Here is a 24,126-nt window from a genome sequence, read left to right as displayed (position 1 = left end):
TCCTAACCATATATCTTTTGCAATGGTCTGTGTCTTTACTCACAGTTTCCAGTTCCCCTTGGACCTCCTCCCAGCTCACCAGCCAAGACAGAGCCACAGGAATAAGCACGCTGGGAGTTTATATCTCCAGCCCAATTTCCAGGAGGCATTTCAGGTGAGACAGTTACACCTGATCATACTCAGGCCTCTTTAGGTCCCCCACCTGGCTAAGAAGCCTGGTACTTCAAACCCCACCTTCAGGTTAAAAAGAAAACTGACTAAACAAAAAAAATACTCCGCGTATAACCTGTATCTGGGGCAAATGTACCTGTCATCCTGGACGAAACCCTGTGATTTATTTGGCCAGCTGTCACAGTATGACACAGTATACAGTATATATATATATATATGCCCCTTATTTTTCTACTTACTTATAGGGATATTGTAGAAGTAGAACTGCCCTGGCTAAAAAGCTTGATAATGTTACTTACTCATTGGTGGATAGTCATAAGGACGAGATGCCAGCAGCCAAACTCAAACAGACTGGTTTACCAGCATCTCACCCTTATAAAAAGTTAACTCAGCGTTCTTTACTGTATTCTGGGCATGCGCAGTTCCTGATTTCTAGTCTAGAAAGTAAGGGCTTCCACTCCTATTATTATTATTGTTATTAATATTATTAAACTTCATTATTATTAACTCCCTTACTTGTCTAAAGTGGTTTCGTCTTTACCGCGCATGCGCGGCTCCTGGCTAGAAGGCTAGAAGGCGCAATGAATATCTACTTTCGCTCTTATTTGATAAGGGAGAATTTGAATGTTGTTGCGCCTGCGTGAAAATTCACGCAGTCTAAGTTATATAAATAAATTTGAGTAAGAAATGGGATAATAGAATAAATGGGAGAATAGAATGAAAAGAGCAACTAGGTACAGTAAAGAATATCCTAAGGTAAAGCTACAAACATCATTGGGTAATTTATACTGATGAAATTCATTGATAAAATCTATTTATGACAAAGAGACAATATCCAAAAGTGGAGTACAATATATGTACAAAATGTAATAACCATTATGTACAGTACCCATATCTACAACAACAATATGATTGTCTATAAATTGACAAATATTTCAGCAGAGGATAGCGAGTGCTTAGTACATACAGGGAGCCTGATTCATCAAGCCAAATCGGAAGCTTGTCGTGTGCGTATTCACGATCCGGAATTGGAGCCCTAAAATCAATTCATCAACCAAATCTGAGGCACTGGCGTACTCGCGCTGAAGTCATCAACTGAAGCGATCTCTCTGATGGATATGCCCAGCAAAACTCACTGTTCCCCTAAAAAAAACATTCCTTCTAATGGCACACAGCTTCCACTTAGCCCTAAAAAAAAACGGTTCTGCTGTTCAAATGTTTATAACATCTATATGCGCTAAGAAATCGGCATATTTTAAAATGACATTATTTCCTTCCTGTTAGGCAAGAGTTAACAGAGTTCAGAGTACATATATATATATGTATACGTGTATATACATATATATATATATATATATATATATATATATATGTTTATATATATACATAAATAAATATATACTTCAATAATTATGGTCTACAATTTTTAAAAAAAATTTCATGAAAAACAGTGGATCACTTTTGGTACAGAAATCTAGACCTCAGTGTAACGCTTAGGTGGTTAATCTATGTTGCTACATTTGATACTTTGCTTACCCTTTAGCACAATACCTGCTTTTGTTTTTGAATCTTTGAATGTTTCTTTGTCCATTTTGCAATTTTGAAGTCAATGTTAATGCTATGTTATTGTGTTTGTGGCCATATTGTTTGATTGCAGAAATCTGCCTTTATTACCACTTTGAAATGTTTGTCCTGCACAAAAATTTTCCAATCCAGTTTTCCACCCTTGATGGCAAAATTGCATATTGGTTTGGTAAGTATTTTTTGAATGCAATATTTGTTGGGCCATTTTTGAACAATTTTGGCTTTATATGAAAGTGTGGGTTTACATGTGTTTTGTTTGTTCTTTAGTTTGTTCTTTTGAAATTTAGTGGTGTGTGTTTTTATATTTTAATGTGACATTTTAGCAAATGTTTCTTTTGAATAAAGTTCTTTGTAAAATGTTTGTTTTTTGGGGGGTTTATGTGATCTCCTTTCCAATGTCCCGGGACATACAGTTTAAAAAGTCAGTTGTGATTGTTTTTAAGCTGTTCCTTTCTCTGAATTGTTTGAAAGGATAAAACAGCACAATTGTCTTATTAAAACTCAGTTGTTTGATGCGCATAGTTGTGTGCCAAACTTCAGGAGTGTGTGTAGCGCATAGTTGTGTGCTAAGGCGGATCCGCTATGTATGCGTGAACAGTGTTTTATTAGTTGAAAAATGCGCTGCACTTTTGCACAGTCCTCATTCAGTTTTTATTTTTTTGTGTATATTGCTTGTTTTGCTTCATGTGCTCCCATGCATGCATGCATGTATGTATAAACTTGAGTGCACAGGTAGCAAAACATGTATGTATACATTTAGATGTGTGTACATATACATTGAAAAGAGAAATTATAGGAAGAAATAGGCAAAGAGGACTTTTTGGACCATCTTGCTGCACATTGAAAAGATTGCCTATTTCTTCCTATGATTTCTGATGTCATGGGCTTGGTTACAAGCAACATTCATGGAGGATATTGCTTCTGGTTCAAGGGGAATCCACCTTCTGTGCTTCCACTACCAAGCTGAGATGAATAAGTCACTTATATATAGTGGGCAAAAGTCTAAAATACCATTCAAATCTGCAGAAACAGCATGAAGGGATGGAAAAGCAAGAAAATGTTTGGCACAAAGTGGATTTGGCCTTGGACGTTTGATATACTAGTACTATTTGTTTTGTGTAAACACCTAAATAATGCATACACTCTAGTATTTAATGAGCATTAAGTTAGGCAACAACACAACATCTGTTCATTTCCCAGAGTGCCTGACCCTGCTTGTGAGTGTTAGCACTGCAGGTCGTGCCGGCGCCGCTGCTCCTAATTGCAGGCACGGGCGCCGGGCCCTATCTTTCAGGTAACCCACTACCTATGTTCCATGCCTGTGTTTCCTTCATGCTAAGACTTGCTCTGGTGTTTGAGCTGGCGTGGATGTGTCTCTCCTAATCTATGAGGTAACACACACACGCCCTCTGTTTTCTACAGCCTATGGCTGGTTTCCTGCAGGTATTTAAAGGCACCTCCTACTACAGGAAGTTGCCTGAGCAATCTCTGGTTTACCCTGTGTAACTCTCAGTGCAAAGGTGTTTTCTCTGTTTTGCTTTGCTGTGTACCGGACCTTGCTTACGTTTTTGGACTTTGCCTGTTTGCTGCCTGACCCTGACCTCGGATTACGTTTTTGGACTTTGCCTGGGCTTTTTCTTTTAAGGAGAGGGACACCCGACGCTGGAGGACGACGCTGGAACATGGACCCGACGCTGGAACACGGAACCGACGCTGGATTAGCACAGCGGGACCAGGTAAGTGGGGATTTTAGTGTAGGCGAAAAAATACGGGGTTATCCAAAAGAGCAAAGATATTTAGTGCGAGAAATTACGGGCTTAGCGGTTGGGGGGTTAATAACAATAATAATAATAATAATAATAAAAGCAAACCTTCATTGGCAAAAGAAAGGTCCACTTTTTTGCCAGCCCTCTGCACTCCCAACACAAATGGCTTGAAAAACTGTTAGTGTTAGAGTGTTAGCTATCAAAATAGAAAAAAAACTCAGTTCTGGCCTTAATGCTTTTAAGTGTAACATCACCTTTCGGCAGGCTGAGTGCCATAAAAACCTATGAAACTGCACTTTTGCAATGAGCGGGATTGCAGTGTTGCAGAAGTTTGAGCTTCCATAAAAACAGCTGATCTTCTGTTTGCAATGGAAGCTTTAAGTAAATGATTTATTAAAATTGAAGAGTCATCATATAAACAACACTGATACATAAGGTCAAAATGTGTACCTCTGGACAGCATAATATGCTTATACTCTTTACGTATTGTCAAGTGATCAAAGTATCATCAAATCTACACAGCAGATGCCATGAGATTACTTCTCTAACATGAAGGACAGTGCTGTCTACACCTGCCATTAGCTAGCCTTCCCTGAGACTTTTTTACTACAAGGCAGTGCTTTGGGCTGTGCAGAGAATGAAAAAGTGGTGCTGAACACAATACCACCCTGATTTACTCATTCAGTCAGTTTACAAGGTTCTTGGATCAAATAAAGACAGCATTTGGCAAAACACAGACACAAATCTATCTTAGAAGAATCCGGAAATATAATAAACCTCTTTTACCTCATACGACATCAAAGAACATCTAATTAGACCCTTTCATAATAGCCTGTCAAAAAATGGCTCTGCAGAGAACTATATCTTATATCTATATCCCTTTTCCTAAGAGTTCCTGGCTTTGCACCCTTCCAGATGAAATAGAAAAATGAGTGTGGAGGCATATGACAGCCTAATATCTTATTATGTAACTGTGCAAATATCAGGTCTTTGCGATTCTTAAAACTGTTTTCTTTCAGTGAAAAACTGTGATGGCAGAGGCACCAGCAAGTTTCACGGCGTTGGAGTTACGGGCCGTCATGAAGTTTTTGTTTCTCCAGGGAAAGTCAGCAAAGGACATTCACACTGAGATGTCACAAACACTGGGGGAGAAGTGTCATTCCTACAGCGTTGAAGATAAAGCCCGGCAGTGGGTGCCCCCCAACCTCAACTGACCCAGCAACCTGCGATGCTGTCTATGAGCTGATTATTGAGGACCGGCGAATCTCCGCAAAAAAGATTGCCCAGATACTTGACATCTCACGGGAGCGTGTTGGGTTTGTTATCACCACTATCCTAGACATGCACAAGCTTTCAGCGAAGTGGGTGCCGAAATGTTTGAACAGTGATCAGAAGAAGGAAAGCCGTTTTGGCCCATTTTAAAGCTGCACAGGACTTTTTGGCTAGGTAAGTGACTGAGGATGAAACCTGGCTCCACATCTATGAAGGAACAGTCAAAGGAATGGCGGCATAGTTCCGAACTTAGAAATCATCCAAAAAAGTCATGGCGTCAGTTTTCTGGGACAAAGACGATATTCTGTTGGTGGACGACCTACCTCAGGGCTCTAGTATCACCGGACAGTATTATGCTAACCTCCTGGACCATCTGAAGGAGGCAATTAGGACGAAACGCCGTGGAAAGTTGACCAAAGGGATCCTTTTTTTGCAGGACAATGCACCTGCGCACACGTTAAACGTTGTGGCTGCCAAATTTAACACCCTGTGTTTCCAATTGGTCCACCATCTCCCCTACTCACCTGACCTGGCCCCTTCGGACTATTATCTGTCCCTGAGTTTGAAGAAACACCTGAAGGGGCAACGTTTTGAGGACATTTCTGACGTCAAAGATGCTGCTGAGAGCTGGTTTGCGGCCCAATCAAAGGACTTTTATTTGAACAGTCTAGAAAAGCTGCAACTTCGCTGTACCAAGTGCATCAGTCTCAGGGGGAAATATGTTGAATATGTATTCGATCATTCTTACACTCAATATTTACCACCATGACAAATTTTTCCACAACCAATGAACAAAAAAATGGCCTCTTACAACCAGTTGGCTGCTGAATCATTTTGAGTCGATAGTTTTATTGGATCAACAGTGAATATTTGTTTACTACTACACATCTGTAAGGATAAAGCAGTGGCCAACATTTGACATCCAACAGTATAATTTTTATTATTTAATTTATATTAATATTACTTATTTTCCACTGTAATGAATTTACATTTCTTAAAAGTTGTCATAGTAAAGCAGACATTAATCCAACATCAAAAATGAATATATTACAATGTCCAGAAACTTAGGCTACATAGACACACGCTAGATTTTTGTCAGTAGAAAGGATCTTTCACAATAATTTCCAACGACAAGAGACTAACCCCAGCACCCCACTGCACTCTCCTCTCTTCACTTCCATTGCGGTCGTTCATCTTCTGTCATTCATGTATCCACCAGGAACTTCAAAATGAAAGACAGATTGTTAAAGAAAGTACTGCAAACCCCCAAAAATTTTTAAATATATTAATAGCAAAAAGATCAGATCTGAGCATGTAGGCCCCTTAAAGGATGTTTCTGGGTTGGTAACGGGGTAAAGACAAGGGAGATTTACTAAACACTTTTTTTTTAGCTCTGTGTACACAAATGTCTCAAAATGTCTCAAGTCCAAATTCATAATAGCAATGTCACTGCCTTAAATAAGTCACAATAGCTTAAAATTGATTGCTTGAGAAACAGTTGGACAAAATTAAAGTTGACAAAACACCAGGACCTGATTAATTACATCCACGTGTCCTCAAAGAGCTGAGCTCAGTTATTTCAAAAGCCATTGTTTCTAATTTTTAGAGACTTTTTAATCACTGGCATGGTACCAATGGATTGGTGTAAGGTCAATGTGGTTTCTATCTTTAAAAAGGGAGCAAAGCACATAATTTACCTGGGTATTAAAGTTAAGATAACAGATAAAGATAACAGAGACTGTTGATCCAGGGAACATCCAATTGCCTCAGGGGAAGGAATTTTTTTCCCGTTGGAGCAAATTGAACCAGGGTGTTTTTTCCTTTCACTGGATCAACTATGTCTATAAGGGTTTTTATCTGGGCTATGTTTATTTCCCTGGTGGTTGAACTTGATGGACTTATGTCATTTTTCAACCTAACTGACTCTATGTACACAAAGGAAAATAGCAGAACTGAAGTGCAAAATGCTAATAGCAATGTCACTGCCCTAAACGAGCCACCATGGCTCAAAATTGATATAATTGAGAAACAGTTGGAAAACATTAAAGTTGACAAAGCACCAGGACCTGATTAATTACATCCACGTGTCCTCAAATAGCTGAGCTTAGTTATTTCAATGCCGTTGTTTCTAATTTTTAGAGACTCTTTAATCACTGGCATGGTACCAATTGATTGGTGTAAGGTCAATGTGGTTCCTATTGTTAAAATGGGAGCAAAGCACATAATTTAACTGGGTAATAAAGTTAAGATAACAGATAAAGTAAAGATAACAGAGTCTGTTGATCCAGGAAACATCCAATTGCCTCAAGGGAAGGATTTTTTTTCCTGTTGGAGCAAATTGAACCAGGGTTTTTTTTGCCTTTCACTGGATCAACTATGTCTATAAGGGTTTTTTTCTGGGCTGTTTATTTCCCTGGTGGTTGAACTTGATGGACTTATGTCATTTTTCAACCTAACTATGCAAACTATCATGTCTAGATATTATTAATTATTATAATTATCATATTTGTGTGGTGAGCTTCCACCATATTCAGATTATGGCACATACTTACCACCCTACCATGCAGTCACCCTGCATCAATGACAAGTCCTGGACCTGTCTTTGCTGCGTTCTCAGAAAAAGCCATCTTCACCGCCAACTACACAGCGGACTTCTGGGAAGATGCCAATCCTCTTCAGACATTGGCTGGCCACTGATGATGTCACTCCTGTGCAAGCACAAGAGTTACATTGTCTCCAGCACCTAAATGGACTTACGGTCTTCAACTATAGATCTGAACACTGAATTTGAACTTCAGTATTTTTAACTTTTAAACTATTATTTATCTTTAAATTAAGAAGGGAGGATTTGTTCACTAATGGATCTTTAATGGTTCTACTGTGTTGCCAAGCCTGAAATCAAAAGAGAATAAGGTAAAGAAAGGCAGGCTTTTTGTGGCAGAATATCTAAAGTGTAAGGATGTTTATTATAGTGTGTATATTGGACAAGCAATAAAATAATACATGAATGACAAATAGGTTTCTTTGTTATTTCATGGTGTACTAGCTAAGAATTCTGAACATATAATTCTCATAATTATCTTACAACAATTGTTCTTTACACAAAAATTAATGGTAATATACCTAAAGAATTCCCATTGCCCCTGATTCATCAATAAAATCCGCAATCACTGGAAGCGCGAACGTACGCGCGACCAGCGAGCGCGGTTTACTGCGGTCCGGAGTCGAGTGCGCTCGTACACTCGCCTCCTCACTGCCAGCCGGATTCCTGCCTTCATAATAATGAGCAATAGGGGGCGCGAATCTGCCAATTAAGGCGATTAGATTACAGCTGCGCAAATAAGGAGGATCTTTTCAAACTTTATTATACTCATACTAATATATTATACTGTAAAATAAATGTTCCTGAAAAACAATGTACCGCTTTCAGACATATAAAACCGGAAAGAAATGAACCGCTAGGGAGGTTAATGCGCTTTCCGCAGATTGCCCCCTGACGGCTGATTCTGCCAGAGCCCATATACTGTAACTGTTATATTGAAGCCAGACAAAGATGCTAAATCCTGTGCGAGTTATTGGCCGATATCGCTCCTGAATTGCTTTTAAATTTCCCGCCCCGCCACGCCCCCCGATGGACCGCCCCCCCCGGCATCACAGTGGGACCATCAGATTGCCGCTGGAGCGCGGGGTAAAGGTAAGGGGGGGTTTTAAAGTTACCCCGAGTTTGACTCGGGATTACCGCTAGGGGGTTAATACACCATGTCACAGTACATCCCCTCTTTAATTTTTTCGGCTGACGCTGAGAAGGTGTTCGATCGCGTGAATTGGGCTTACATGAGGCAGGTCCTCACTTTCATAGGCATCCCGAACCCTCTTCTGGAGTATATTCAGGCCATATATCGGAACCCTACTGCCTCAGTTAGAGTTACTGGCATTCTTTCCCACCCGCTCTCTATCACTAATGGCACGAGACAGGGATGCCCGCTGTCCCCACTTTTTATTTTGCTTCTTGAACCCATAATATCTGCAAAAACCCAGGTATTAAAGGTATTAGGGTAGGCAACACAGAACATAAAGTGTCCGCATATGCGAATGATCTCCTTTTTTTATTTGACCTCCCCTCACATAACTATTCCCAACCTTCTCAAAGAGCTACGTCATTACGCCCAGTTCTCTGACTATAAAGTCAATCTTCAAGTCAGAAGCCGAGAACACTATGTCCCCCCTCCTTTCCATTTAAGAATTTACACCGGCCGTTCTCGCTTAAAATTAAAAGCGAGAATGGACGAATTCACCGCAAGATCGAGTTTTAAAAACTTGCTCACTCATCCCTAGTATTGACTTCATTTTGGGCCGGTGTCTGAGATTATTCAAAAATTAACCGGGATCTCAATAGCTGATAAGCTGGAGCTAGCCCTGCTTCATGTGTCTGAGATATTGAGAAAACGATATAAGAATTCTCTGCTGTGTCATTTATTGAATGCGGCTAAGGGATGCATCCCACTAGTGGAAATAAACTGCCCCTCCTATGTTAAAGCAATAGATTGCCAGAGTGAACAATATACAGTATATAGAGGAACTTATGAAATCAGGGGATCAGCCACAACGCAGACCTGTATGTACCTGGTTTTAATAGGATGATATTAAGTGTTTTGCTGAATATACACAGCTGTTTTGCCCTTCTGTATAAGGCCATGATGACCCAGACATTTCTTTGTCCCTCCCTCTTTTCCCTCCCCCGTTTTCTTCTTTCTTTTCTCTTGTTTTTTCCATTAAAAAAAACGGTGACCAATGAAGTTTGAACTTAGGCTGCTATTTTCACAAGAAGGTGATTGTTATTTACTTATCCTGGACTATGCAATGTGACATATCAATGAAGATTTTTGCTCCTGTGTTTTTCCATTTCTATATGTCTTCAAGATAATCTGTATTATTGTGATATTTGTTTCTTTTTACGTTGTTTTATACCTTTTATTTGAATGGTTTTTTTTGTATGTTTTGTTGGTTACAAAAAAAAAAAAAAAGGAGCAGTAAGTAGAGCAGTAGTGTTTATGCAATGAACAGTCCCAAATACTTATATCAACCATTAATTTAAAAGAACCTGTAATTTTCCTTTCATAGGAGTCTGAAAATTACTGTGATGCAGGCAGATAGGTTTTTTTGCTTGTAGACCTCTATTATTGCCTTCAGTGTGAGTCTCCCCCGAGTCTATGGATGGAATAGAGAATATGCCAACGCATTCAGGACAGACACACCGCACAGTGCAGGTACCATGATGGGTAAAGGACTCCTGGGGGACAAATTTTCATATTTGGTTTGACAATTTAGATTAGATGGTGACATCCAACATCTATAAAGTTACAAAGTAGAGGTGTGCGGTTAGTAACTGACTCCACTAGGGATTGAACTCTGGTCTTCTCAACTCCAGACTGTTACCTTGGCTTCCACTGAGACCTTTGATGAATCTGACCTGATCTTTGCCTAGTGATGCCTGGATCCTGATTAACAGATTAATTGCATCTTGTTTCTGTGACCAATAAGGATGTTTGACTTCATAAACCCTGCAGCTTCCTGTGTCCTTTTGCCTGATTATTGTTGTTCATCACATGAGCACGCTCTGACTTGCTCAACTATTCCAGTGTAAGCCATCACCTTTGGGACTTTCATTCACTTATCCTGATCGATTGCCTGATGGACCAGCCTCGTGCTGCTGGGAGCTACTGATAACTCTGCCTGCTGTGCACTCTGGGCATTGGCTCTATAAGTGTCCACAGACTCCTGCCATGTGCTCTTTGAGGGCATTTACCTTTATTGCAAGACCTATTTAATCTGTTTAACCTCTCTATCAGTAATCCCAAGGGTGGTTCGGGATGAATTATCCATACCAAAAGTGGTACCCCTGAGCCACACTCAGGGTGGAATTGCCATGGAGTTTCCAAGTGTTACCTGATACCCACAGCATCCCCCAGTGATACCCACCCTCTGCTTCCCCTGGCGTGTGAATGTTGGGGACATGAGGCCAGGAGCAGATGCTGGTCGGGCAGTGTGTGGCTGGAGGGCGGGAACGTGCATCTGGGAGGCGGGAAATTTAAAATAAGTATTTTTAAATGAACCGTTTTTGACATTTAAAAATACTTATTATTCAGACCACCAGGGAGGTTAATCAAAGTGACTACCTTCACATTAACTTCTTCAGTGCTCCAGGAACTGATGATACCTTCATAACGCACCAGCCAATGATACACTAGCGGACTGGTCTACAAGACCACCAGAATGGGGTTCACACAAAAAGCATCATTAAAATTCTTAATGCCAGGGACAGTGACCAGGTCAAGAACAGAGCTTTGGTGGAGGCCACAGGAAATCTATCAGGGAAGAGCAGGTAAAAAAAGTAAAAAGGTACACATCCGATATGTGTGAGCAGCGCAAAAAACAAAACAAAAAAAGCTGGAGCCTAGAGAGGGCTTAAACCTAAACCTGCATTTTCCCTTCAGAACTGCTAAAATTACTTGTGGCAGATTCAACAAGTTGCTGGACACATTATTCAGGGATTTTGGTCTATATTGACATGATCCTATCACAGTTACTGCAGACCTGGCAGCTGCACAACCATGACGCAAAGCTCCTCCTCTAGCCTTCTACTACATCTCAAAGGTGACCTATGAGATTGATCTCAATATGTATTTGTATGTTGGCACTTTTTAAGTATATAAGAATTGAGCTCACACCAGGAATAAAATATATGAGGGGTGGGGCGGATCTGTATACACCCCCACCGGAGGGGTGTCAAACTCAAATACACAGAGGGCCAAAATTAAAAACTTAGACCAAGTGGCGGATCAAACTTGAAATTTATTGAAAAAATTCAGGAAGGTTTTCCTTCTGATTAGAAATAAAACATCTTCATATGTTTTGCTTAACATTTAATTTGGAACAAGCCTATAATAGAAGAGAGGTCTAAGAATTTGTTTTAAATTTTACTGCATGATAGAAAAATAAAAAGACCACAAACTATGCAGAAGAGAAATCTTTTAGATTTGATTTAGTTTGTTAATCCAGGAGTGTGACAAAACTTTCACTTTGGTGTAATCTGCATGGTTGTCAGTAGTATAGTAGGCTAACTAGTCTTGTTTCTTCTTATTGTTTTACTTTGCCAGAGAATGCAATGTGAAGCCAAATTAATTGCTGCATGCATTTGGTTTCACATTTCATTCTCTGGCATACCTGCCAGTATAAACTTCGCGGGGTCCAAGCATAGGCTGCTGTTCAATAGACACGAGTGATACCGCTACTACAATTCCCAGCATTACTTGCATCTATAAAATACGGGGGGCCACGCACAGAGGCCGCTGGTCTATAGTGATGCCGGGAATTGTAGTTGTGGCATCACTCGTTTCCATAGAACACCAGCCTAATAGGAGTTGCAGCTGGCCGGCCGTTACTACAGATTGCAGTAGCAGCGGGCCATCTGCAATTCATATTAGAAAAATATATTAGAAATATATTTGGGAAAAAAAAAATTTTGCCCGCAGGCAATATAAGGCTTAGTCTACACGGACTGTTTCCCCAGCGTTTAACCTGAGGCTTTTAAAGCCCTTGTTTGAAGTCCCCATGCATTCCAATGGGCTAATCTACACCAGGACGTTTCCTTCAGGCACGTTTTTAAGCTTTATTTTAAACGTTGCTTGCAACGTTTAAAAATTTAAAACGCTGGTAAATCGCGGGAAAACACGTCCATTGATTTTAATGGGAGCGTTTTCCTGCGTTTATGCATGCTAGAAATAGTCAATAAAAAAGCTTCCATTGATTTCAGTGGAGGATTTTACAAACGTTTTAACAATGGTCTGTGTCACTATTCCATGTGTCATGCATGATTAATTACATGTACTATGCTGTGATAAATTAACACCTATGCCTGGCACGTGTGAAGATTGTCTGCCATTGTGTTTGCTTTTGGTGCTTTTCACACCTGCAAATGATGTCATTCATTATCTCTTGCGTGTAGTCATTGTCTTTAATTGTGCTTCACTTTGCACTCTTTTCTGTGTATACTGTTACATTTATCACTGTACGCTTGCATGATCACATTAGCACATGTATGCAGGGATGTATGTACTTCCTGTACTTGCAGAAATCACTTCCCAGGGTTACAATTTGCATTTCTACCAAGTGCCAAAACGCTTGTAGAATCGAGGTAAAACGCGGATAAACGGGGCATAGACGTTTTTCAGCTTTTCCCAGCATTTAAAAAAAGTTTTAAAACGTTAAAATAAATGCATAAAAACGCTTATAAACGCAGTAGGAACGTTTACATGCCTTTTTTACAAAACGTCCATGTAGACCTAGCCTAAAAGAATATAAGAGGTGGTGAATAATGCCAGAGTTTGACACCCCTGCTCTACAGTATTATGTCATATCTGTGCCAATAATGCTAGACATGTGGTTTATCCACCACAATAAATGTTTGTAAATTTTTATGCTTATTTGAACTTTCGAGTATACGGTATTGGACAAACTGCTTAATGACAATTAGGTTAAGCCCTCCTATACAGGAGTGATTCTGTATGCCTATAAAGATTGATGTATTTCCTTTACTTTAACTGCTAAACATTTGATTTTCTCTGTTACAACAATACATCTTCATAATTAAGATCTACTGTCTCATCTTTGATGGTCTGTTTAGAGACCCCCTAAAAAGAACAAGACACCCAATGAAACGCATGCATTTATGAAATCATTGTATATATAGTAGATTAACCTCTAATTCTTGATATTCTGATATTACAGGTTACCACATCACACCTAATATGCATATTTTACTATAGCACTATTTTATTGTATGTGTATATAGTACTAAAATTAGTATCTATCCTGTATATAAGTGTAATGATCTCTGATCTCCAATCTCTGTCCAACTATTACAACTGATTACTATATCACTCAACCTGCTGAAATATCTTATATACAGGTACATCTCAATAAATTAGAATGCCATTGAAAAGTTAATTTTAGTAATTTAATACAAGTGAAACTTACAATTATTATTTAGATTAATTACACAGCGATGTATTTCATATGTTGCAGTTTATTTTCATTTGACTGATTATGGCCTACAGATGAAAACCCAAAATTCAGTATTTCAGAAAACTAGATTACAGGAGGCCATTGAAGAAAAAAAAAAAAAGTTTAACCCCTTGGCAGTCAAAACATGTCTATTTTTATGTCAAAAGCAGTACATTGTTTTGTGTGGAAATTTGTTGTTTAATATTTTAGGCCTGTAATATTAGGAATACCTCCTGGGTATGATAAAGTTTGAAACAAATCATAAGTTATAACATAATAAACATTAGATTTTTTTAAATTTGTCCAAACACGGGTACAATAGAAGAAACTTTTGCATTTATTTTATCTTTTAGATGGTGATCAATGTTTTAAAAGCAGATTACAATGTAATCTGCTCTTAAGCTTCCCCCCAAGCCACGCCTTGCTGGCGTACTGACACTTCAAATCGAGGATGTAATGCAGAAGCCAGCGGTGGCTAGTGGGGAGCAGGTAGGATTTTTTTTTTCCCCCTGCCCCATGTGGCTCAGGGTTACCGCTTTTGGCATGTAATATTCACCCGAGCCACACTTGGCAATACCGTCAAGGCGGTTAAATACAGAAATGTTGGCCTACTAAAATGTCCATGTACGCACTCAATACTTGGTCTGGGCTCCGGGCTCCTTTTGTATGAATTACTACATCAATGCGGTGTGGCATGGAGGCGATCAGTCTGTGGTGCTGCTGAGGTGTTATGGAAGCCAAGGGAGCTTTGTAAGGGACCTAAAGCATGTCTGCATTTTTGTATCTGGTATCTCATCTTCCTCTTGACAATACCTCAGATTCTCTATGGCCAGCAAACGCACCTGACCTAAACACCAATCAAATATGATACCATGGTCATTAAATCAGGTATTGGTACTTTTGGCAATGTGGGCTAGTTGCAAGTCTTACTGGAAAATGAAATCCACATTTCCATAAAGCTTGTCAGCAGAGGGAAACATGAAGTGCTCTAAAATTTCCTGGTATATGGCTGCACTGACTTTGGACTTAATAAAACCCTGTGTACCAAATACCAGCAGATGACATGGCTCCCCAAATCATCACCGAATGTGGAAACTTTACACTGGACCTCAAGAAACTTGGATTCTATAACCTCCACTCTCCCCTACAGACTCTTAAGACCTTGATTTCCAAATGAAACGCAAAATTTGCTTTCATCTGAAAAACAAGACTTTGCCCAGCCCACTGAGCAAACAAGTCAAGCGTGTTTTCTCCTTTGTCAAGGTAAGACGCTTCTGACATTATCACCTTGGGGCTCGACACAAGGAATGTCAGTTATAGCCAGAATACACTCCTAGTGAATCGCTCGATTCGTGAATGGGCTGCGTTTCACAATCCTCTCAAGGTTGCAGTTATCCCTGTTTCTTGTGCAGATTAATCTGTCAAATTTTTCTCTTCCACTCAACTTTTCCATTGATATGCTTGGCGTACCCTCCTTGTAGAAAGTGTCAATGACTGTCTTCTGAACTACTGTCAAGTCAGAAGTCATTGCCATGATTGTGTGGCCTACTGAAGCAGAATGAGAGACAGGTATAACAAGCTTTACAAAATGGCCTGGTTAAAGTTTAGAAAAACTGCAAGATACTACAAGGCACCTGAAATACCTTAAAGCAGAACTAAAAGGGGCGGGAATTTTTTTTTAATTAATGGTAAACGATAATACACTTACCTTTAATCGATGACGCTGGCCCTTCCCTTGATTCTGTCCTCTCCCGGCTCTTCTTGAGCTGATCTCCCTGCACATGGGCAGAAGCAGCAGCCAGAGCCTCCTGGGATATGTGACGTAGGTAATCCTGGGAGGCTCTGTGCTCCCCCATTCAGTCTTGGGGGTTCAGTCAGGTTGTCTACCCTTTTACGTAAAGTAAAAATGTTAAGTTTAGGTCCACTTTAAGCAGATTTTAAGGACTTTAAGCTTTTTAAACAATTGACATACAGATCATACCAAGTGCCTTATATAGCGTTACACAAGTGCCTACACATCTGCCAAGCATATTACAAAAAAAGACCACAAAACCTCCCAATAGTTGCTGGCTATATAGGGGTTTACAACCAGCTAGGTGACTCTGGCTTGGTAAATTTAGAAAAAAAAAAAAAAAAAAAAAAAAAAAAAGACAGAAGAGCCTTTGTATACACATTAAGTTTTATTGTAACAAAACAACTTGAAACACCAATGTTTATTGAGCAGTATTTCCCCCCCCCAAAAAAATTAACAATGTCAGTTTGTGTGTGTTGGCTGAGAGCCATCGAGGAGTTTTAGCTTTTACCATTTTATAAGGGTTTAAACTGCATGGATGCCTTGTAAAACGTTACAAACATGCCAGAGAGAAAAGCCATATTTCCAAAATGCCCACCTAGCCCCCACTAAAGCCTATGAAAACCCTCCCCAACATTTTTATTTTAAACTTTTTCATGATTTGTGTAAACAAGATAAACAATACATATTAGTAACTGCCATTTTTACATAAAAACTAATCTCTGAGCCCAATATGCACAGGAGAAAAAAAAAAAAAAAAAAAAAAAAATTTATAATGGAAAGGCTAGAGTGGACTATTACACAGGGTCCAACAGCCCTCAGGTGCCAACAAAGGTAGCTGCTGAGGGACACAAGATTCTGCATACAGAGCATATGATGGTTATCGTTCAATGTCAGGAGAATGGAATAGGAATGGGGGGAGGGGGTTGGAGAGAAGCCATGTTAGATATTTTCACTGTATTTTTGCTCAGTTCTTAACCCCCCACCAAAATAGGAAAAAATAAAAAAATAAAAAAAAGGGGGGGGGGAAAGGGGGGAGCATCTTGCTCTCAGGGACTGAATGAAAAGGGTGGAATCCAAACAATGTTGTCAATCTTCATCTTCCTGTAGAGGGGAAAAAAAATAGCAATTGCATAATTCTTTCAGGCAATTCAGGTGAATCTTTTAATAAGGAGGAATGATAGAATAATAAAGCCCAAGGAGGTTATTCCAAGAAGCCATACTGAAAACTACATGCCAAGCAATGTAGCCCTCTGCTACTATATACAAAACTAGTTTGCTCAACATCTGCAAGGCACACTACAGGGGATGAAGATTTTCATGAGGGCTCGGAAAACATTTAACATTTGCACTTAAAGGGGTCCTAAATTTGAGGCTAAATATTTTTTTATACACTTGCCTAATAATGCAAAGGATTGCTGGCTTCCAAATTACTTGGCATGCATGATCAAAATAGTAAGGTTTCAGTGCATACCTCTGCCTCTTCTACATCATCATCATCATCATCATCTCCTCCAACCTCATCTTCACCTTCCTCATCAATATCTTCAAGCCCTTCCTCGTCGTCATCATCATCATCATCATCCTCCTCCTCCTCATTTTCTTCATCCTCCATATCTGGAACCTAATAAATAAACTTAGTGTTAATCAATGGTTACAACATAGAAATGACCAATGTCAAAAGCAGATTGTTACTCACAAGGTAGTACTGTAATGGATTTGGCCATATGTCATCCTTTATAACCTCTCCTAGCTCATCTGCTCCAGCATCAGAATGGTCTGTAAACCAAGTGAAAAAGCTTTCTGGTTCTTCATGTTGCCTCTTTCGGCTCACTTTATTTGCCGTATGACTTGAACACTTAGTCAAATCCTTAAAAAAAAAAAAAAAAAAAAAAAAAAAAAAAAAAATCTTCCGCATTTGACTGAAACTATTTAGATTGCCTGCAAGTTTTTACACATTAAGTGTACAAAAAGTAGACCTGCAAAGATTTTGCATCAATCACTGCAAATCTAAATGTCAAGTTACACATTTAGCACCTAATACAACCACAAACATTGCAGGCTGTAAAGCCAAGGTTTCCGAGTATACTACAAGCAAAAAAAATGTGTAAATATATATATATATATATATATATATATATATATATATATATATACACACACACACACACATACACACATTCCTACCTTTCCAGCTTTCCATTTTATCTCTGTTGATTTTGAGGAGGGGTCTCCGCTCTCATTTAAGTGAAACTCTTTAGAGAGAACTTTGTTTTCAAAGTAGGGATTTTCATCAAAATTCTGGGAAAAAAAAAAAAAAAAAGTCAGAATCCATGATCAAGGCAAGTAAGGATAGAGGTCATAATTCCATGGTACATACAAAATCTATTCTGTATCCAGATTTGATGTCTTCAAACTCTGTCACTTCCACCCGGGTAAGATAGTGAAGTGCTTCTTCATCCTCTTCACCCAACAATGCAGAGACTGCAAAACAAATAAATATGGTCAGGAATAAAATAAGGGTAAAGACTATAGGCATTGCATGCAGCAAAGGCTAAGCAGCCTATTTTTATTTTGGCTAATGTGTGGAAGCCACAGGCATTTGGTATGTTAAACACATCTGAAAGGAAGAAATGTACACAACACCTCTACACCAATTACCTTTGCAATGTTCTAAGACTACATATCCAGAAAATTACAAACCAAAGAAAATATGAGGGGCACCGTGTAGGCACGATATCGGCCTCTCTTTCCCCTAAATGCCGCTTCTGGGCATGCACAGAAGGAGCAGCCAGACGCCTCAGGGGATCCATGATGTATATATAGTGGGAGCTTTGTGCTCCAATTCAGTCTTGATTGCCATGACAAGAATTTTTGAATAAGAAGTATTTTTAAATGTATCTGACATTTAAAAATACTAAAATAATCATACGGCCAGGGGGGTTAAATATAGTTACTAGAAGCTATGAGGGTATCCTGTAAATTCAAGGTTAAGACCAATGGTTTAGGAGAGATAAAGGTTGTTACACAGTTGTAGAATATGACAAGTTGTTTCAATTAGATTAAGCCCTAGGAGGCCACATCTTTCTTAAGGTCTGCTGAATTCACACTGGCAATAAAGTTGCATTAACTGATTCCTAATGCCCGCCCCTTTAATATGTCCATTTTATTAAATTACGTCCCAATGGTCTAGTGCCATGTTTTGAAACCCACCCAACCATTGCCACTTGAAAAACAGCCAAGCCTAGCAGTTAACACCAGTTATTAATCCCAGGTGCCTATAGCAGTTGCTAGTAGTCACTCAGGAGGGGTAAATAGCCCAGTTTTTTTACTGCTCATATGAACTAAACCTAACTTGTTACACTGCATTCATTACACTATTACAAGGGATTACACTCCTACAAAGACATGGGAACACTGGGATGTTGTGTCACAATACAAAGCACAGGACAGTTGGGGCATAATACACAAGTAGGGAAAATAGGATGTATTAAGAGATCAGGCTTTAGAAAGTTGGAACAAAGTATAGGGGGAAGGTAGAACAACAAAATTAGGGATTACTGGATAATTAGAATTGTATAAAAAAACAATTTAAATGACCTGAAAGTACAACAGCCTTACCTTGTGGGTGATTGACAAATGTTGTGACCCAAAAATTTGGGATTTTGGCGATCAATTCTGACCTCTTCTGAAAAAACGGCTGGCGGAGTTTGTTGTATTTCTGTTCTACTTTTAATATCTCTTCGCTGGCTTGTTCATTCAGTCTATAGAGGAATTTTTCCGAATAAAATCAAAATACAAGTTTGAACTATTCAAACAGTAAAGGCCTGATATTTGTTTTGTAGCAAACTAGAAAAATACTGAAACGTTCAAATGGTTTACTGCACCCTGCATCATGAATTGTGATCAGACACTGGCAGTTGAGGTGTTTTTGCAAACACTTGCCACAAGTAGTATGGTTTACTTGTCCAATATGCAATCAATAAAAATGATGAAACCAGTGGTAAAATTAACTAACATGTACAATTCTATGGGGATCTACATGCACAACCGTGCCAACAACCCCAATAAATACCATTTTACAATTCATTCCAAGAGAAAATACAAGGAAACTAAAAATAGTGTAACAGGTCGGGAAATTGAATCCTAAATTGAAATAATCCCAGATGAAACTGGTTCAGTGCCAAGCCTCAACATGCAAATAATTAGACTGTATAATATAATTGAGACGAACAAAGGAGGCTTTTTGTAGGCACAGAAAAATAGGTAAGCATAATAAACAATTATAGTCAAATAATGATATCTTGATACACAAATACACCATGATATAAAAGCATAACAATTTCAGTCATCACACTAGATGCCAGTAATTTGTGGGGTAGGGATGCAGTTTACAAACTTGTTAGTGATCAGAGTCAAAGAACAAGTCTCAGCCCGACGCATTTAGCCTGGCAAGGCTTTTTTAGGGGATTTTTTTGAGGCCGTCAGACCCACAAGTTTGTGATTGGTATTTCTATTCACCAATATGATGCAATAACATCAAACTAGGCAAGCCTAGTATCTACAATACATTATATAATGCCCTACCCTTAAAATCTCCCAGATTATATACAAATGTATTCTAATAAATATCAACCTCAAAGAACAATACAGCGCTTATTGCAATACAACCAGCACAGGCTTACCTAGTTTGATATTACATCATATTGGTGAATAGAAAAAAAACAATCACAAAACTTGTAGGTCTGACGGGCTCAAAAAAAATCCAAAAGAAGCCTTGCTAGGCAATATGTGTAGGGTTGAGACTCATTCTTTGAATGTGATCACTTGACAAGTTTGTAAACTGCATCCCTACTCCTTGACAAGTTACTGGCATCTAGTGGGATGACTGAACTTGTTATGCTTTTATATCATGGTGTATTTCTGTATTAACCACCCGAGCGTTTAACCCGACCTTGGTTCAGGGTAAGCGAACTTGCCCCGAACTAAAGTCAAGGTGGCTAAAAATGTAAACAAGTGTTATATTGCAATCCGATTGTCATACAACATTGTATGACAATCGGATCACAACTGAAAGAAAATACTTAACCGGTCCCCGCAGCTCCTCCGGACACGTCTTCTCCCGGCGTGTGCAGTGGCGATCTCTGGGGTTTCCCGGTGACATTGCTGCATGCATCGGTGTGGGTGGGAGGCGGGAAATTCAAATAACTTTGCATTGAACTCAATACAACATATTGTTATGTAGTTTTGTCTATAGGTTTTAAAATTTACCACACTAGGGAGGTGTTTTAGAAAAATATATTACTATACAGTATACCGAATTATTGCATTTTCAGTATTTTTCATTTATTTATGTATTCTTGTTTAAGCTGATTTTTGTGTTTAATTTTATTAAAAGTAATTTTTTTTTTTACATGATTGTGTGTTTCAAACATTTTTTATATTCATGATATCTACTAGAACCCTGTTCGGACATATTTCTGTAAGTTACAGGTCTACAATTTAAAAAAAAAAAAAAATTCATGAAAAACAGTGTACCGCTTTTGGTACAGAAATCTAGACCTCAGTGTAACGCCCAGGTGGTTAAAGATATCGTTATTTGACTATACTAAAGTATTTGTTTTTAATATACTTACCTATTTTTCTGTGCCTACAGAATCCTCCCTTGTTCTCTTAACTACTCCGAAGAAAATACAAAAATGTTAAGCTACTGTGCCTTGCCCGTTTTATGCTGCTGTCCTGTAAGTTAACATGATAAAGGGGAGCCATGTGTTACCCCAATTATCACATTTCTGGCATTGTATAGGATTTCTATAGAATGTCTGTAAAGACCACCTTATTGAACTGTGGGAAATAACTGTTTACAGGTTTATATGGTTGTCTGGGTCTCCAGGGCAAAGATTTACCTCTAATTAGTCCTAGTAACATTATCACCAGAACAGAAAAAGAAAAGCCAAGTTAGGACAGAATAGGAGGGACAGGGATACCTATTGCAAAGACAGCCCTGGGCTCATGCAGCATATAGAAACATATCAGCAACGCACATGAGGTGCATTGATGCATCGGTTTGCCATTCATTCTCAGAGAAACCCTAATGGCACTGCTGTGTTAGGCTTTTTTAATCAAAGCAAGAAATACATTTCGCTGTGAAGGGTTACATGAGGCAGTGCATTTAAATACATAGCAGGGCAGCATGGTGGCTCAGTGGTTAGCACTCTGGCCTTTGCAGTGCTTGGTCCCAGGTTCAAATCTCGGGCATGACTATCTGCATGGATTTTGCAAGGTCCCCCTGTGTTTGTGTGGGTTTTCTCTGGGTACTTGGGTTTCCTCCCACATTCCAAAAACATGCAGTTAGGTTAATTGGCTTTCCCCCCCAAAATTGATCTTAGACTGTGATAATGACACATGACTATGGTAGGGATATTATATCGTGAGCCCCTCTGAGGGACAGCTAGTGACAAGACTATGGACAGTGCTGTGTACTATGTTGGCACTATATACTGTGCAATAATAAAACCACCAAAACCATGCACAAGGGTTATTAAATTATGTCCAGCTATAGTAGATGTACTCGGATTACCTCTTGAATTTACTGGTCAGTAGTAGTACAGAGGCGGCTCCAGGTGTCCCCAACAATTTAAGTCTCACTCCCATCCCCATGAAAATTTGGCTTTAAACTCACTTTAAACCCTGAAGGACACATTGCATCAATGAGCTCCAACACCCAAAGACCATTTGAAATTTTTAAAATTGGAAGTAGATACACTAGTTACCTGTCTATTTCATTCTGTACTTCATCAATATGCTCAATTGCCTCCTGTTGCTCTTTTTCTAGGATAAAAAAAAAATATCAACTTCATGGTACACCCGCTGGAGAGACCACAATTGAAAGAAATAAGCAAACTGGTATCAATATTTGGTTATAATGGCCCTAGGGGGTGCAGCTAAGCGTGTAAAGCTCAACCATGTTGGTATTATGGCAGGCACCCCGCGGGAAACAAGTAAACATTGGCCGCATCCACGTGGGATGGTTCGGCCATAACGCCTACATTATAGCCCTACACGTTACAAAAGGAAGCGCTAAAATCTGCTGCCGAGTAGAGCGAGCAAAACATGAAGGCCCAGAGGATCCACGTGGAAGCGGCGCGACTAATCCGCGGTTCTCAGAACTCAAAGCCCATCCACGCTGTCACTCTTCATGGACAAAACTACCAACACAGGTGACCCGGCGAACCTCGTCGGCGCCCCGCCACGTGGATCGAAAGCATCATGGCCTAAGAATAAACCGAGGGCTCCTGCGCCTCCCTTTACTAGCAAGGAGCCGCTCTGCGAATATCTCCACCGCGCTCGCCTCGTGCGGTTAGCCTGCCTTATCCACGGGGCCTTTCCCGGCGAGCGCGCCTTGAGGAAAATGGCCGCCCTCCCTAAGCCCGTTACGGATCTTACCTGAGGTCTCGTCTACTCCGTCGTGGTTGGAGTTCACCTCCTTTTTACTGAGTTTGGTCGCCGACATGTTGTGAGAGGATAAAAGAAGCAGGGAGAGTAAAGTAAGGGGGGTGCAGGCTCGGGCCTGGCTGCTGAGGGAGGGGGAGGAAGCTCCTTGGTGAAGCGGTGTAGGGACCGCGCCTAGGGAGGGGGAAACGGAACACCTCAGTAGTAATCTCCTCCTTCCTGAGCTACTGAAGAACGGAGAGGCTTGGCCGAAAACGGATAAAAAGTGCTATGGCCGCTAGTTGCCGTGCGTGTGAGAAAAAAAAAAAGAAATAGAGGGAGGGACACGCTCTTAGGATCGATGCAAAACCACCTCCTAGCAAAGGAAAGGAAGGGGCCTGTTAACTGGTGGGCAGAGCGCAAATCTGCGGTTTGGTCAGCCAGTGTTCTAACAAATAAATCTACCAAGGGGCGTGTACAAATGGGCGTGTACAGTAACGTCATCGTCAGGAAAGTTTCACAGCTGTGTTTGTGTATGAATGTAGCATGTCATGTTCTGCAGCCTTTTTCTCTCCAAGTCTAAACCTCCATATCTCCTGAAACAGGGGTGTCAAACTCTTGCCCCCAAAGAAATCCTAAATATGAACTGCAGCTGGCATTGAAATAGCGCCACTACTTTGTGACAGGTAGGTATAAATTTGGGGTCACACCTCTATGCTATGTTAGTGGACCCCAGGGTTCATAATTTGTTTGTTTAATTTCGGACTTCCAGACACACTTACTTTTCAAACAGCAACCCTGATGTTCATGTTTCACTAGTTTTTAAAATTATAACATCCATATTTTGAAAGTTGGTAAAGGTGGAGAGATGAAATTTGGGGTACTGCTGGCTATAAGGGTCCCCTCTGTACCCTAAAAGATTAAGGGTAGTAGGACATACTGTTCAGGAGATATGGATGTTTGTACTGGGAGAGATGTAAGGCTGCAGAACATGACATGCTGCATTCATAGTCCATAAATATTTGGACAGACAACTTTTTTCTTATT

At 39.7% G+C, this 24,126-nt stretch overlaps 2 protein-coding genes across 2 annotated transcripts in view; both read right to left on the bottom strand.

Annotated features, from left to right (window-relative positions):
- LOC140342911 (rho guanine nucleotide exchange factor 9) overlaps nucleotides 1-24,126 on the bottom strand; it is a 931,826-nt gene that overhangs the window by 157,700 nt on the left and 750,000 nt on the right. The gene's annotated exons all lie outside the window — the stretch shown is intronic.
- On the bottom strand, nucleotides 16,017-23,508 carry LOC140342833 (protein SET-like). The gene is made up of 8 exons (XM_072429196.1): nucleotides 23,095-23,508; nucleotides 22,422-22,479; nucleotides 19,270-19,412; nucleotides 18,029-18,132; nucleotides 17,836-17,949; nucleotides 17,348-17,518; nucleotides 17,123-17,272; nucleotides 16,017-16,752 (listed from the first exon to the last, which is right to left on the bottom strand). Exons 1-8 carry the CDS (start codon nucleotides 23,159-23,161, stop codon nucleotides 16,738-16,740), a joined length of 822 nt encoding a protein of 273 aa, XP_072285297.1. The 5' UTR covers nucleotides 23,162-23,508; the 3' UTR covers nucleotides 16,017-16,737.

The sequence above is a fragment of the Pyxicephalus adspersus genome, chromosome W, assembly GCF_032062135.1.
Source record: "Pyxicephalus adspersus chromosome W, UCB_Pads_2.0, whole genome shotgun sequence".
Taxonomy (NCBI): domain Eukaryota; kingdom Metazoa; phylum Chordata; class Amphibia; order Anura; family Pyxicephalidae; genus Pyxicephalus; species Pyxicephalus adspersus.
The sequence above is the reverse complement of the archived record's forward strand: the minus strand, read 5'-3'. Positions and strand labels throughout refer to the sequence as shown.